The sequence below is a fragment of the Palaemon carinicauda genome, chromosome 19, assembly GCF_036898095.1.
Source record: "Palaemon carinicauda isolate YSFRI2023 chromosome 19, ASM3689809v2, whole genome shotgun sequence".
Lineage (NCBI taxonomy): Eukaryota > Metazoa > Arthropoda > Malacostraca > Decapoda > Palaemonidae > Palaemon > Palaemon carinicauda.
The window spans coordinates 84,068,833-84,086,376 of NC_090743.1; the positions used below are offsets into that span (position 1 = coordinate 84,068,833).

The 17,544-nt window shown below is 38.6% G+C and overlaps 1 protein-coding gene across 7 annotated transcripts in view; it reads right to left on the reverse strand.

Moving 5' to 3' along the window:
- The window catches only part of LOC137658700 (transient receptor potential cation channel subfamily A member 1 homolog), a 351,715-nt gene that overhangs the window by 85,556 nt on the left and 248,615 nt on the right, over window positions 1-17,544 (reverse strand). For all 7 annotated transcript variants that reach the window (XM_068393691.1, XM_068393693.1, XM_068393692.1 and 4 more), the window contains 3 exons: window positions 11,572-11,673; window positions 4,951-5,136; window positions 2,711-2,824 (listed from right to left, as the gene is read on the reverse strand). In XM_068393691.1, the coding sequence (XP_068249792.1) occupies window positions 2,711-2,824; window positions 4,951-5,136; window positions 11,572-11,673 (402 nt within the window). The remainder of the gene's footprint in view (window positions 1-2,710; window positions 2,825-4,950; window positions 5,137-11,571; window positions 11,674-17,544) is intronic.

A 17,544-nucleotide genomic window follows, 5' to 3' on the forward strand; every position in this document is an offset into this window, starting at 1 on the left:
TAATAAATAGAGTAGGTTTATTTTCTAGTTACGGAACAAACTCTCTTTACATTTATTCCTAACCCTCTATTCTTTACCACTCTCTTTCCTGCCCCCGACACTTTACATCCTTCATTCACTCTCTGACGAACATCTTCTTCCACTCCACCATTTGCAGCAACAACAGGCCCCAGGTACTTAATTGGATCTGCTTCCTCAAGTAACTCTCCATTCAACATAACATCAACTTAGCACCAACCTCCCTTCTTGTGCATCTCATAACCTTATTCTTACTCACATTAACTCCCAACTTCCTTCTCTCACACAACCTTCCAAACTCTGTCACTAATCGACCAAGCTTCTTCTCCAAGTCTGGAACCAATACAGTATCATCAGCAAACAACAATTGGTTCACCTACCACTCATGCTCAATCTCATCTATCGGTTTCAATCCTATACCAAGCACTCAAGCATTCACCTCTCTCATAACTCCACCAACAAACAAATTGAACAACCATGATGACATCTCACATCCCTATCTTAGCCCCACTTTCACGGGAAACCACTTGCTCACTTCATTTTCTATCCTAACATACACTTTACTGTCTATGTAGAAACTCTTCACTGCTTGCAATAACCTTCCACCAATTCCATATAACCTCATCACATTCCACATCGCCTCCTTACCAACTCTATCATACGCTTTATCCAGATCCATAAACGCAACATACACCCTTGTCTTTTACTAAATATTTCTCACATATCTGCCTAACTGTAAAAATCTGACACATATATCCCCTACCTCTTCTAGAACTACCCTGTACTTTCAAGATTGCATCTCTGTTTTATCCTTAATCCTAAAAATTAACACACTACCATACACTTCCAACCACACTCAACACACTAATACCCCTTGAATTACAAAACTCATGCTCATCTCTCTTACCTTTGTATAGCGGAGCAATACACTCACACACCCAGTCCACTGGTACTATTGACAATATAAAACATATAACAAACAATCCCACCAACCATTCAAGTATAGTCACACCCCTTCCTTTAACATCTCAGCTTTTGCAATAACAGGTGTTTTCCCTGTTCTTGTTTCATCTAGTGCTCTCTCCATTCCTTCTCTTGTAATCTCTCTCATTCTCATCTCCCATCACTGGCACCTCAACAATAATTATATTTTCCTCACTATTATCCCCAACATTCAGTAACTTTTCAAAATATTCAGTCCACCTTTCCCTTGCCTCCTCTCCTTTCAACAACCTTCCATTTTCATCTTTCACCGTTTCTTCAATTCTCGATCCACCCTTTCTTGCTCTCTTTACTTTTTTCCAAAACTTCTTATTCTCTTCATACAAATGACCCAATCTCTGACCACACCTCCAGTCAGCCGCCCTCTTTGCTTCAGCTACCATACGTTTTACTTCCACATTTTTCTTTTTATATCTTCCATACTTCTCTACACTATTATTTTCTTCAAATGCCCTCTTTTCCTCTTCCATTTTCATCTTTGCTCCTTCATTCTACCATTCATTACCCTCCCTCATGCTGCCTCTAACAATCCTCTTGCCATATAATCACTTGCAATACAACATTTTCTTTTAGTAACTTCCACTCCTCCTCTAGATTACCAGTTTCTCTCATTGTCATATACCACTTCGATCCTTTCTTGATATTCACTTTTTACTTTACCTCTGGTTTTTTCAACTATTCAGCCTTCACTACATCCCCATTTCCCTACTCTATTTCCCCACTCTTTTGCTATAACTAATTTTCCTTCAACCAAAAAATGATCAGACATACCATTAGCCATACCCATAAACATGTGAACATCTTCCAGTCTTCCAAAAATCCGTTTTATTATCAACACATACTCCATTAATGCCCTTTCTACCATTCTTCTATTTGCCATGCTTACCCAAGTATATTTATTATATTTATTTTTGAAAAAAGAAATTAAAGTTATCACCAGCTCTTGTTCAACACACATATCTACCAGTCTCTCACCACTCTCATTTTCACCTAGTATGCCATACTTCCCAATGACACCTTTTACCTCTCCAGCACTCACTCTGGTATCTAAGCCACCCATCACAACTACAGTATATAATTCCTTCTATCCACCTAGTTAATTCCTTTCAGAATTCCTTTTGCTCTTCCTTTTTTCTCACAACCTGGCCCATATGCACTAACAAAAGCCCAACATTCCTACCCAACTTAATCCTTACCTAAACGATACCTACTACCATTCCGTTACTTTATCTGTCATCTCATCCATTCATGCAGCAATAAAGCTATACCCTCTCTTGCCCTTCCCTTTTCAATCCCTGACACTCTACCAGTCACTTCACCAAACATCATTTCACCCTTCCCTTTTATCTTTGTCTCACACAAGGCCAATATATCAATTCTTCTATGCCTAGGCATACTTCCAATCTCACAGCTTTTACACTCCATTGTACTACATCCACCCACATTCAGACACCCCAAAACTAGAGTGTAGGGAGCAGTCACTCTACCCCCAGCTTCTATTCTCTGATGTCTCTCAAGAATAAAATTACAGGAGAGGGGGTTCCCAGTCCCCTTGTTGGAATCTTACCCCAATTAAAGGACAATGTTTTGTATTTCTATAGGAACAGTCATAGAGTTTGGAAACCTGTGATGATCTCATGGGTATCAAATAAAGGTTTAAATTACATACAAAATAAACTTCAATTCTTACTTGTAGCGTGCCTTCGTTGAAAATCGCATCATATTCAAACTCTCCAATCATCATGACTGAAGTCTTAACCAGTGACTTGGCCGGGGTTTCAAATGGTGTTTGTTTACTCAGTACCTGTTGAAAAATGTAAAAAAAAAAAATAGTGGTTTGTTTTGTTTTATATCAATTTTATAGAAAAAAAAAATTAAGTATGGTTAAATCATGCTCAGAATTCCATTAGCATCTAGCCTCAACAAAAATAAAAACCTGAATATAGTGTGTTGATTATCAGGAATCACTACATTCACTTGTATAATCCACAGGGAAAGAGGTTAATATGCTTTGAATATATTCATCTACCGAACGAGAATATAATATGCTATTGAAGACTGACATATCCCCCCCCCCCCTTCATATTCAATTATTTTAGTTACATCACTTTATATAGCCATGAAAAATTCTGTGTCGAAGTTCTCTTGATAAAAATAAATTTTTCCTAATACTACATTTTAGTTTCATATGTGGGGGTACTTTTTCTCTTGAAAATTACTTTCAGCTTTTCCAATTAGATGAGCAGATATTACGAAACTAGTCAGGAGCAGGAAATTGAAGATTTGTCAACAGATTTTTTTTTTTAACTAATGAACCTGTTAATAACATACTGAATCCCTAAGGTACTTTATATTTTAGTGTACAAGTACACATAAGCACTCTCTCATGCTTACTAGGAATTTCTCTCCTCAGTTATTATCCATGAATGGTGAAAGTTAATATCTATTGAAATAATTATTGTCATTTATCATTAATACTGAAATAATTATTCTATGTCACTTATCAATACACAACCCAACAAAATTTTAATGTTATTCAAACTAAACGATAATTCCTCATTCACTAGAAACTTTACAATGTTAATCTAATATACAGTTTTTTTTTTTTTTTTTTTTTCAATTCCAGGAATATCGTATTTGACAGCTAATATAAAGCACGGGCATATAAGATGCCCCATCATTTCAGCAAACCGGATTCAAGAAGAACAAAATTTTTAATGTACTTAAGATGTTGAGAACAGTCTAGCTGTACATTACACAAGCAGAAACATAGCATATATTTCTACGCATAACTTCAGATAAAGACGAGGTCGAAAATTAGGCCAAATATTAATCAATTTTGGTCATATCTACTGTATAAAATGACTGGTAAATTACAAAACTATCAGTGTATAGACTAGCTTTTGCTGTATACTTAAAAATCTAAAATAATTTAAAGACAATTTTATATCATGCTTTTGCTAAACACGCCAGTACGCCACATGTAATAGAAACTATCACTTTGTTTACGTTTTGTTATCAATCATAATGATTAATGAACAAACGAACAGATTCACTCATGTTTAAGTTAGGTTTTTTAGCAACAGATATCTTACCAAGTATTGGTTATGTAATAATAATGATATTATTGATTTTGTTTTACTTACTTTATCCTTAGAAATTCAAAATGAATGAAATAACAATAATTTTATATCAAGTTTTTTTTTTTTTTTTTTCTAAAAAGCACTACCTAAAACAGAAATCATAGTTTTGTTTATGTTTTATTGATAATCATAACAAACAAACGAACTCATTTACGCATGCAAGTGATAACTAATGAAGATGTTGTTAACAATATTTTACTTGCCATATCCCTAAAAATTCCTACATGTTGCATAACAGGAACACCAAATTTCTTGCGTTTAGTCAACAATAACAAAGTACAGCTTATCACATTATGATGTAACAGGAGATGGTGCTGGTGCTTGATTGGAAAAAGTGAGGATAATTCGAATCATGGTGGATTTTTAATGAAAAATAATTATGCTAATCCAAATTTGATTACTACCATTATTAATGATACTATTAAAATTAGCAAATGTTAAGGAAAGAGAAAGTTAAGGGTTGCTGAGAATGCAACCATAACTCGATGTTAACATTTTGTCAGCTAATATTTATAAATGCAAGTCACAGCAATTCTGAATAGAGTGCTTTAATTTTTAAAGCACTGGTATTAATACAATAATACCAGCAATAAAAACAAAATAAGGATGCATGGAGTTTAGGGTAGGTAAAAGTACTGAGCGTAAGCTGGGTTAGTAAGCGTGAGAGAAAAGATCAGCCTAGGCCTACAGGAGGTTTCAAACTTCACCTACAATACATGAGACGTAGAACAATATTTTGAGCCAAAATTTTGTAGAAAAAAAAAAGTATGGCAGTTGAATGACTTACTGTGTAGAAACTTAATGCAAAGGCCACAATGAAGAGCAAGAAGACAACGAAGAATCTTGCGAAAGTTGCTAAGATGTCAGTGAACATGACAACGTAGATACCAAAGAAAGGTAGTTTTCTAATAAACAGTAGTAAATTCATCCAAGCCATGAAGATTGATGCTGCTGCAACTTGCCACTGCCAGTCCTGATTAAAAAAAAAATTATAAAATACATCCATCAACATAATTTTATTTTATACAATTATGCAGAAAATGTAAATAATGTATATACACTTAACTCTCTGTTATCATGCTTAATTGGTACGGCTATTGCCATGCTCTAACCAAAAACACGATAGCCAAACTGAAGACCTTACGGTAATAATTCTAATTTATACCCCAACTTCAAATTTACAGTTTTTACCTATTTTAATAAAATTACTTTAATTACAAAAAAATACTGCATATACTTGCGTAACATGCGAGTTTTGAAGACTAATTTTGAAGCTATATTCAAAGGGATCACCTCATACACAAAATATAAAATTAGCATATGCATTCTTGGACTAGGCTATGTTGTTGTTCAAACTGTATATCCATTTACTGTGGTAAAAAATTACAGATATATTTTAAATAAACCGGATTTTGATTAAATTGGTCTTTCACAACTTTATCCAGTAATAATGCATGTAATATTTACATTTTAGTATATTTATAAATATCAACATAACGAATTATAATCTTTTCCATTGTTAATGTTTAAAAGTTGATCGAAACTCATCTAAGCTTTCCAAATTACGTGATTAAGGCAAATTACCAAAGGATATTTCATATTTCCTAAAAGGAATGACAAATTTTAATCAATTTTAATTTTTCCTAACTATACAAACCTGAAGCTCTTTACATAGGAGTATTATTTTGGCACTAGCTGAAAACCAGCTGTTGAAGCTTTTGCAAGGTGTAACTACCCTCTGTTAGTTAGCGGAGGGGGTAACGAGCCCCTAGTAAATAACCATCACTTTACAATTGCAGCAGGACTTCTGGGGAAAGGTGATGGTGAGACCAGTGTGTAAAGAGCTTCAGGTTTGTATAGTTAGAAGAATACAAATTATTTCAAATTTATCCATTTGTTCTGGCACTATATACAAATCTTACGCTCTTTACCATAGGAGACTCGCCCCTTGGTGGGTGGAAGTCCTTAAAACCAACTTGCTGGAGACTGCTGTCCTGGGGTCCCAATCTGTGCTACGCACGAGCTGTTTAGAGGCCACTCTGACACCTTGTGATCCGTATAAGATGTAGGCCTGACCAATCAGTGCTAGCATAGAATTTAGCAATGTGACTTGACCAGGTAAGTGTAAATTGGAGCTACACTCCTCACTTAACCTACACATTGCCTGAGTCCACCTAGCTTGGCGAACGGGTAACATAACAAATATATATATACATATATCAGGTTGCACAAAGGGCATGGTACCCACCCACAGTTAGAGGAGGTCAGCTTGCAGAGTTTCTCGGATGCTGAGTCCCAAGAGAGGGGAGAATGAAATAAGAAGTGGCCAGTCACTCACACATTCATTCTAGACTTACTTGCAGGTAACATCTGCTCTCAACCAACTGCTTCTTCTCCTACAAGGGAGCTGAGGTGTTAAATGACCAAGTTTTGGACAGAGCTACTACAGGACCTAAGGTAAAGATGTCTAGGTTGCTGTGAGTTATGTCTTGCAAGTAGTGGGTGGTGAATGTAGTTTGCTGTTTCCACACACCCACTTGTAACACCTGTGTCAGAGAAATACTTCTTAAACGCCCCTTGACATCATGGGCACGGGAAAAGGTGGCCTGAATGAGAATGGTCTGATTGGATGGCTCTCTCAATTACCTGCCTGATCCAGGAGGATAACGAGTTCTTCGTGATCTTCCTCTTGTTTTTCCCCATGCTTATGAAGAGCCTGTTGAATTGTGGGCAGCCTCTCTTGGTTCTTTTCTAGTACCTGTACTGTATTTCCTCAGCATCCATAATCCGCTCAATACGGAAGAGCCCAAATCCATAATCCGCTACAGCCGAACTTTGAGTGTTGGCTACAAACTCAGGGATGAAACTGAGTGTCACTTACCCCTAACCCCTTGAATGGGCGATATCATAGGAAAGACCATGTAGCCTGTTGACTCTTGGCAGAGGTAAGGGCTAGAAGGAAGACCGTCTTCAGGGTCAAGTTTTGATCTGATGCTTGACAAAGGTTTTTAAGGGGCTCCTTTCCAGGAATGTAGAACCTTGACAACGCTCCAAGGAGGTGGTCTGACTTCTGACCGAGGGCATGTGCTCTAAAAATTCCATATGAGGAGAGATAACTTCATTGAGAAGGAAATATTGATTTTATTCAGTTTGAAGATGAGGCTCAAGGCGGAGCAATAGCCTCTTACAGCCGACACTCGACAAAGTTTTTTTTCCTGAGGTACAATAAGAACTCCACAATTGTTGGTACTGTATAGTGGAACTGAGAGGAGCGAGACCCCGTCTACGACACCAACCACAAAAGATGGACCACATTGCCTGATATATTGAGGCAGACGACTCCCAGAGGTATCCTGCCATTCTCTTTGCAACTGGTCTCGAAAAGCCCTTCTTAGTGAACAGTTGATGGATAACATCAAGGAGTGAAGACAAAGCAATGGGATCGTTTGATGGATTCTCTCCACATGTGGTAGTCTAAGTAGATCGGGAAGTGTGGGGAGCACACAGCGGAGCTATTATTGTCATCAGTAGACCTTGAGATGCTCTGACTTTGTTAAAGAGCCTCCTTACTGGGCAGAAGGGGTGGAACGTGGAAACGTCCATCCTGTCCCACGGACCTTGGAAGGTATTTAGCCAGAACACTTTTGGATCTGGTACTGGAGAGCAGTACACCGGAAGCTTCCAGTTTGGGGTCAAGTCTCGGCAAACCCCACATAATTAAAACTTTGTAGGCTATCTGCTGTTTCAAGGACCACTCGGAGCCTACTATCCGAATCGTCCTGCTCAAACTGTCCGGCAGCACATTCTTCTTGCTTGGGATGAATTGGGCTTAAAAGGGTTAACAAATTGTTTTCTGTCCATCCAAGGATTTCCACAGTCAGCTGGCATAGGTGCCATGAAAAGGTACCTCCTTGCTTGTTAGTGTGTGACACCACCGTAGTGTTGTGGCTCATCAGCACTATGAAATGTCCTGAAAGGAGCCAATGGAAGTTCTTGAGGGTGAGAAAGGCTACCCTCATTTCCAGGAGGTTTGTGTGGTTCTGATACAACCGCCGGATACTGTGAGGTGCAACAGATGAGCTCCCCACACTTCTTTTGATGCATCCGTGAATAGCATCAACTCCAATCTACAGCCCTAAGCAAGTTGGTGTACGGTCTCTCTTCTGCTCTTAACACCCTGCTCCACATGCTGAGACCAGAAGTCTTCAGCAGCCACTGTAGAGATCTGATGTGCAGACACTGTTGGGAACTAACTTCATTAGTGAAGTTAGGTGTCCTAGTAGCCTTTGGCACTGATGGGCTGGTAATTTGTCTTGCAAGAGGAAGGCCTGGACTACCTCTCTCAGTCTCTTTATTCGTTCCTCGGATGGAAAGATCTTGCCTGGTTTGGTCCTGATTCTCATTCCTAGGTATACCATGTCTTGGACTGGTTGCAAGTGAGACTTATTGTAATTTCCCATGATACCCTCCCCATCTTGGCAACATGCATGAAATCTGTCTCGATGGAGATAAAAGGACTCCCTCGAGTCTGCTAGAATCAGCCAATCATCAAGGTAATGAAGTCGACGAAAGCCATTCCTGTGTGCCAGGTGAAAACTAGGTTGAAGACTCCCGTGTACACCTGCGGGTGCTGTGGACAGGCCGAAACACAGCATCTTCGACTGGTATATATTTCCCCCTAATATGAATCTTGGATACTTCCTTGAGGAGGATAACTGGGGATCTGGAAGTACGCATCCTTGAGGTTTAATGATATCATGAAGTCCTGTAGTCTGATGGCCTGTTTGACCGTCTGGGCCATCTCCATCTTAAACGGAGTATAATGTACAATCTAATTAAAGGCGAGTAATCGACGACTGGTCTCCAGCCTCCATCGCCTTCTCTACAAGAAATAAGCGACTGCATAGGCCTAAGGACCCTTCCGGGAACTCTAAGAGCATCCTTCTTTAGGCATGGTCTGTCACTTCGGCCCGTAGAGCCTGTTCCTTTGTGGATCCCCTCGTGTAGGAATCTGACATTGTTGAATGGAGGGTCAAGAAGAAGGTGAGAGTTCGTGAATGGGATCATGCTAATGCTCTTGATATGGAAACTGACCAAGAATGCTCGACGGAGCATCCACCTCTGTCATCTGCTCTTTTGGCATCCGCTACCGGTGGACTGGCTGGGGAATGCTTCGCCTAGCAGGATCGTCCTTGTCTATTCCTCCTTTAACCACCTTGGGATGTAGCTGAAGCTAGTCCCTGGGTTGGTTCCCCACGAAGGGATTCCCTGACAAGTACTTGCCAGCAACTGCTCACACCCGCCCGCTGAAGCAGAGCGAACATCGAGGCAAGCAGAAGCTGAGACCACACAAGTCTCTTTAGGTCTTCAACCTACAGAGTCTCGTGGAGGAAGATCGGAATCAATCCCTAGGGAGGATGTATGCTCCCGTTGTACTCACAACCGCAAGACCTACTGCATCCTTTCCTCACATGGGGTACCCATGAACCCCAAAGAAAGGCCACAGAAGACTAACTGCTTCATGAGAGAGAGAGACTCCCCAACGGAGGAGGCCAGAGCTGCTTCTCTAGGGGAAGCAACGGAGGCTCCTGACATGCAAGGTTGTCCCAGTCACGTGAATGTCACTTAATACTCGTCCGGCAGAGTCGTAGTGGAGAGGTCAAGTCGACGGAGATTGAGGGCATTTCTTCCCTTCGAGGCTGACCTCGAAAGTGAACGATCCCGCATTGCCTTCTTCCGTCACCTACTAAACCTCAACCACTGGGAAAGTGCCCACTCCCGACACACCTGACAAGAGGACTCCTCCATGCAAGAGTGACTCCTACGCACTGGGCAGAGACCATGAGGAATCATCTCCTCAGCGGACATGAAGGTTCCACATTGGCTCCGTTCATTACTAGGATAAATCCACATACCTAAGGATCCTATGGGCAGTCACACCTGAAAAGGAAAAGAATGAAAAAGGATTTTTTTTTGCTTTTAAGTCCAGTTCAATAATCATAACTCCACCGGGCCAAAACCAAAAGTGATGGTTGCTTACTAGTGCTGGTGTGAGCGGGGTGGTGGACTACCCTCCTCACTCCACTCCGCTAACTAGTGGCGGGAAGCTACACCTCGCTAAAATTTTAACGGCTGCTTTACTACTAGAACCAAAATAATACTTCTATGTAAGGAGCTAAAGGTTTGTATATAGTGCCAGAACAAACAATTATTACTTAATCTATCTTTTTGCAATAAGCATACTAATTTTAATATTCTTCTCTCGTATTTTATTTACTGTTGAGTTGAATCGCATGCAGTATAGAAGTTAACTGGAGTTTCTTTCATGTTGCCAATGTACGTTAACTTAAAGATTTTAGCTCTGTGCTGTTTGGTTATATGGCATATGAAAATATTTATGTCGTGTTATAACAAAATTATATTCCCAGTTTTAAGACACTTTGTAACATTATCTTCTAAATTTGGCATTAACATTTAATTACGTGATTTGTACATTCAAAGGTTCCCACTAAATTTTCTCTTTGTTTCCTCCAGTTTCGGACACTGCTTTCCCCGATTCCAAACAGAATAGCGGCTATGAATATTGTTTACTTTCTCGCTTAGCTTGTTAGCTTGTGGGGGGGGGGGGAGCTGACCATTATGTCTTGTTATAACACAAAAATTATCACGGCTTACAGAGGGAACGTGCACTGAATGTGAAAACTCAAGGCAAGGAAAGGATAGTATCGCTTTGGCCAATCAGTACTGAGATTAAGGAAAGGATAGTATCGCTTTGGCCAATCAGTACTGAGATTGCCTGTGATGTCACGACAGCATAGAGGTTACTCCTGTGGCTTTGGCCAATCAGTACTCAGATCACCCGTTATGTCTTGCCTAATCACTGAGTAAATTACTCTTGTCTTGATCAATCACCTGGTGTATTTACTTGCTGAGCCTACAATACAGTATTTGAATTTCTCATCCAACTAGGGTGCGCTATAGTAGTCGATAAAGGTATTCGGGTAGATTTTTAAGTTTGCATGATAATAATAAAACGCTATAGCAGAGGGTTAAGTGCACATAAAAAATGGTTTCTGAAAGAATTTTCAACTAATAAGTAAAACGGCCTGACATAAGGAGCTTTCAAATGCTTATCTGAAGAGACTTACATTATGATAATCTTACCTTGTGTTTACCATTAAGAATTTTATAATGTCTATTTCCCATCATGTTACATCATGCTGGATACTTTGCCAAGAACATCACCCCAATCAAAAAGGTTGTTTTTACCTGACATTAATGCCATGTAAAAACATTAATGTCATGTATCATGTAAAAGATGACTTACTTCACAAGTGAAAATACAGATTAGTAAAATAAAACAAATAATCAGACTTATTTTGAGTAAACTACCTCTATTTTTACTTACCTCTCTAACTTTGCAATCATTGAAGTCCCAGACCACTAGAACAGCAGTAATATAGCAGGCCCATTCTATAAGGTTTTCCAAGCCAAGGTAGTTGAGGCGGGCCTAAATGGCAAAAGTGGTCATTTATTAAATCTAATATTGCACTATAATATTTAGCTACCAAGAGAATTACATTGTTTAAAGCCCTTGAATACCATACTTGGCATAAATGTAAAAAAAAAAAAATATATTTGTAATTTTTATATAAATATTATATTTAACAAAATCACTATCTACTTGTCTATGTCCCTTCTAATAGTAGTGTAACCAGATCACATAGAGCCTTTTGTCACACAGGGTCAGCGCCAACAAAAAGAAGTCAAAACCAGTACCAAGAGTAATTTCAACATCGTGTGTGTCTATATTCAAACAACAAACACTCTACATTATAAGTATATTTAAACCATTATCAAGCAATATAATTCTAAGCAACACTAAATGTTCCTTCCATCTAACCAATAAAGCATTTATGTAGGTCATTAAGATTTTGATACTATATTTTTTCTGTCTTTGCATGGACATCTACTAAGAACTCAATATCTGTCAATAGTATTTATAACTTCTCTATGCTTATATTACTGCTTTACTTTAATTTTCTGGTGAATTTCAAGATGTGATGATTTAGAAAAAAAAAAAAAAAAAAAAAAAAAACCTGTCGCCACCATATCTCCTGAAGAATGACAGATTTTGTGAAATATTTCATTATAGTATGGAGATGCATTTCACCACTCTTAAACAATTTTTGTGGTTTTCCAAATTCAAATAACAAAAGTCTGATGCTTCCCTATAATTTCTCACTGGGTACTTTTCAAAAGGGTTAAACAGTAATACCGATTCACCCATGCCTTTTCACGTGACAATCTTTGTAAGTTTTCATTCCCCTCCATGTATGTCTTCTTTTACCTCATTTCCTCTTTTTTTTCTTACAAAATCATGATTCAAAATTAACTACAGTAATGATTCAACACACAAAAAAATTCTTTCTGAGGTGGCTTTCATAAAGTGATTTTTTTTCATGTGAGTCACATGTCACATGCAAATTGCCTTATTCGTTCCAAACCCTACAAAACACCAAATTAAATCTCATAATAAAGCTACAGTATAATCACAATGAAATACTGTACAGTCAAATACATTTGAACCATTCAATATACCTAAACTAATTGTTAATACCTGTAAATTACATTGTTATTACACCATAATGTAATAATAAATGAAAAAAATAATACAATACATACAGTACAATATTGTACATATACAAAATATACTGTACTATTATAGTTACCCCTGTTATAGACTACACCTATATTTTCTATAGTCTAAACCCATTTTCTTCAACTCTTTTATTGGGTGACTATTTTATTCTTGGCCTGGCTGTCAAATCTCTTTTCTTAAAATGAAACATTTTCCGCAAAGTAAGTCATAAAAATATTTGCATCTCGTTTCTCAGCTTTAAAATTGTGAGCAGATTCTTTTGTGAAGAGAGGTATGACTGTACTTGAATCAGCTCAAGTCATGAATTTTTAACTTATGCTTGTCAAAAATTTTAAGTATCTTAAACCTACACTTGGCAATTCTAACTTAAGAAAAAACCTGTTAACCTAACTTGAGAGTAGGATTTTGTAGATCATACAGATACATACAATACTAGAAATAATATACATTCCGATACTTACATCACATTAAGTGCATTCTAAATATAAATGTGATTTACAGAAGCAGAAGCAATTGTGAACTTACAATGATAATCAAATTATCAGCCATCTATTCATTGTATTTTGTGCCAAGTATAAATTCATTACTACAGCACTGGCATGCATGTACTCAAGAATGCCTGACTGTATGTTGGACTTGACAAATTTTATAATTATTAAACAGTCAAGTTACTCAAAATACTTAAATTAGCTTTGTTCTAATGCATTTCCATTGTATACTTTGGTGTAACTCCCACTTTCTTACTTATAGAAAATAAATATTCTACTTAATAGGTGAATAAATATTGTAATATGATATTTAACATCCATAATTTACCATCATTACCTACAGCACATGCACAATGAACTGGCAAAGGTAAAGGATTGTGAAAAAAAGAAAATGTTTTCAGTATTTGCCCCTTCTCCTTTACTCAATAGCAAAAATAAAATTTTCTTATTTTTCTTAGCTACACAAGCCAAAGTCCTTTAAAATAGGAAAACTTCTTCAGTGGAGCTGGAACAGCCATTGAAACTGTTAATGATGGTGTTAACAGTAGCGGTGAGCCCAGGCGCTTAGCTCTGCCCACTCTCCTGTCAAAGACACTTCACTTTTGACCTTTGGCTCAGGACTGAGAAGAGTGGTTGAGGTAGGCAGTATAGCTTTAAAGGATATAGGCTAGTATAGCTATAAAGATTATTAAAAAAAATGATTTTTTCCCGTGCATAGACTCACTTATTAGTGGGTAGGAAGTACCCCTAGAGCCAAACTGGATAGTTGTTTTTTTTTGGACTATGGCAGTTTCCCTGATCCCCTAAGGGAGTGAGGGAGATGACTCCATCAATGAAGTATCAACCCATCATAGGGATGAGTAAACTGACAGAGCTTGGCCAGTACTTGATTATGTACATAGTACTCAATCGATAAAGGAATCTTTCTCCCTGGAAGGGGGTAATACAGCCTGGAATGAAATACCTGGCACATGATGGCCAATGGGTAAGCATTCATTCCACCATCCTCCCCCTTGATAATTGGAAGACTTGGGAAAACCACTACTTATAGATCCAGTCTAACAAGAATGATGCTCAGAAATGTAGATTACTAGTATCAATATCAGATCCAGTGTGTAACTGTACAAATGTTTTATCCCTAGAAGGAAAGAAGAAGCAGAAAAGTCAGTCATCGTACCTTTCCACCAAAACTTACATTCATCAAACATTACTATAGACAAGATGCTTCATGTACTATATGGGAGCTGAGCTGGTTACACAACTACTAAACCTGGCATTACTAGGCCAATAACAAAAGTCTTTAAGGACAAGTGGGCATGCTCCCTTGAATAAAAAGCTATGAATGTTGTTTGGCGCTTTCAAACTTCCATCACCTGTTCGACTGCAGTCTACAGTGGGATTGATATCTCTGACTTCATGAGCGCTTCTCTTTATTATCTCACGGAATCAGAAGGATACTGTTTTTGACACGACTTCTTGTTTCTACTAGTGCTAAGGAAGAGTTGCTGACACTCAAGCCTGAGATGTTGAGTACTCGTCACATAGCACAGCAAAGCCCTCATGGGGCACAAAAGACTCTCCTCTCGATTATCATCAAACACTTCATAAAGCTAGGGGATGTAAAAGGTTTCAAACCTGAGTTGCGTGTCAACACCTTCTGGATTCTTTCATAAATTCGGGCAAAAAATTAAGAAACCACCTTCCAACCTATTCGGGTACACAAGAGAGTGCATGCAACTCACTAACTCAATTCGCCAAAGCTACTGCTAGTTAAAAGACAGTCTTGGGAGTTAGAACTCTGTCTGATGACCTTTTCAATGGCTCATACTGGGCATGTCTAAGATAATTATACTTGAGAACACAGTTCAAGCTCTATACCGGAGTCTGAGATCTCCCAGGGTGAGGAAGACTACTCGAAGCTTTTCACAACTATAGACAACTCCCTCAAGGTGCTTCTTGGAATAGACCTAAGAGTAAGTCCACAATCTTGCTAAATATGTTAACACCTAGGGATACCAATCAGCTCATGGTCACTTGGGAGCAATCAGGTTCATCTGAGATCTGGCATGGCTGCTCTATAGCATAATTGCCATTCCAGTTGTGCCTACTTATTTGTTAACACAAGCTACTAAAGCGGTGTTGCTGCTCATCAATGCTATCAACATTCTAGGAAGGCATGTATTTCCATACTATTGATGCAGATGCATTTCTTCTACTGACCACAATGACATCACCAGGTCACCCACGTACATGCCCCACCCTCCTTCATGACATCTCAATAGCTGCACATCTGGAGGATGGGCGCTGAGAAAGTTATGTTGAGCTTTCAATCATCTAGCCACCGGGAATGATCGGCCCATACCTCCTGTCCCACTGGAAGAGGATAGAACAGGGAAACTCAAGAGATCAACCAGTGATTGATCAAACAATACTGCTAGAGGGATCTCTGGTGATACCAGCAACTCCTTTGAGGAGCAAAGTTTTCCAATGAGGAAAGGTGGCAAAGAAGGCTTGCTAATATCAAGTTTGAAGAACTGTTTGGACAGATTGGTCACACTACCCGAGCTTTCTAGTGTAATCACCTGCTGTGTCTGTCAGACACTCAGATATTTCAACCCCTAGTTGGGTGTGAAATTTTACTTCTCCCAATCCATCATAATCCCCAGATGACAACACAACTCAAGAAAGTTATCTCAATCTTGTAGCATCTGCTCTACGAGGAAGCTATCAGAGATCTAAGCTGCATGAGCATTAACACTTGAGTGAACACCTGGCAGTACTGCACAGTCCAAACACAGCGTCTTTAACAGGTATTATTATTATTATTATTTGCTAAGCTACAACCCTAGTTGGAAAAGCAGGATGATAAGCCCAGGGGCTCCAACAGGGAAAAATAGGTCAGAAAGGAAAGGAAAAACAGAAAATTTTAAGAACAACATTAAAATAAATATTTCCTAAATAAACTACAAAAACTTTAACAAAACAGGAGGAAGAGAAATTTGATAGAATAGTGTGCCCGAGTGTACCCTCAAGCATGAGAACTCTAACCCATGACAGTGGAAGGCCATGGTACAGAGGCTATGGCACTATCCAAGACTAGAAAACAATGGTTTGATTTTGTAGTGTCTTTCTCCTAGAACAGCTGTTTACCATAGCTAAAGAGTCTCTCCTACCTTTACCAAGGGAATGTGGCCACTGAACAAATACAGTGCAGCAGTAAACCCCTTGAGAGAAGAATTGATCAGTAATCTTCTCAGTGTTGTCAGGTGTATGAGGACTGAGGAGAATATGTAAAGAACAGACCAGACTATTTGGTGTATGTGTAGGCAAAGGGAAAATGAACCTTAACCAGAGAGAAGGATCCAATGAAGTACTGTCTGGCTAGTCAAAGACCCCATAACTCACTTTGTTAAGGAAGAAGCGGAGGGACTTCCAAGATGACTTATGACTAGGCACTTGGAAGTACATATTCTTCAGATCCATTGAAAGAACATAATCCTCCTCTGGTGAAACTCTGTACTATATAGTTCATACTATTCCAGCATGCACTTTATTACTGTATAAACTGGTTTAACGGAGAGAGGTTGATGACCAGTCTCCAGCCCTCTGCCGACCTCTCCATCATGAAGAGTTGACTATAAAAGCCCTGAGATTCATCTTTGAGCGCAATCTTTTCCAACACAACTTTCATTTCTCCAATAATGCTAAGGCTTTCAGTGATATTGGAGGATAATGCAAACACTATTTATGCACAAGATAGAGGTGGGCCATTGGTCCAGAAAAGGTATTAAGTGCCCCTGAAGCATACTTCCTGGAACTAAACCAGGGTCATATACTCAGTAGGCTCAGAAAACAGCAAACTCAGTAAGCAGTGCAGTGCTAAACAGTCTCTTAGGTAATGTTATGGATGTTGTCAAGAATGATGATGGAGAAGACCAAGCCTTCCCATTTCTACAGTACACTCACCTTTAGTGGGAGGAGACAATCTAAACTCACCATAGGGGGATAACTACAAACAATCAAGAAAGAGGATCTATCGCTAGTTTAGCCATAAAGCAACGTAGTGCACACCCTTCACTAAAATTCCTACTGTATTTCATTATAAACACAGCCACAAAAATTACCATTCAAGCTAAAAAGTATGAGAAAAAGATTAAACAGCCTTAGATAGCACACAACAGTATATCTGTAATTGTTGCAAATGAAGACTAAAGTGAAGTCTCTAACAGGA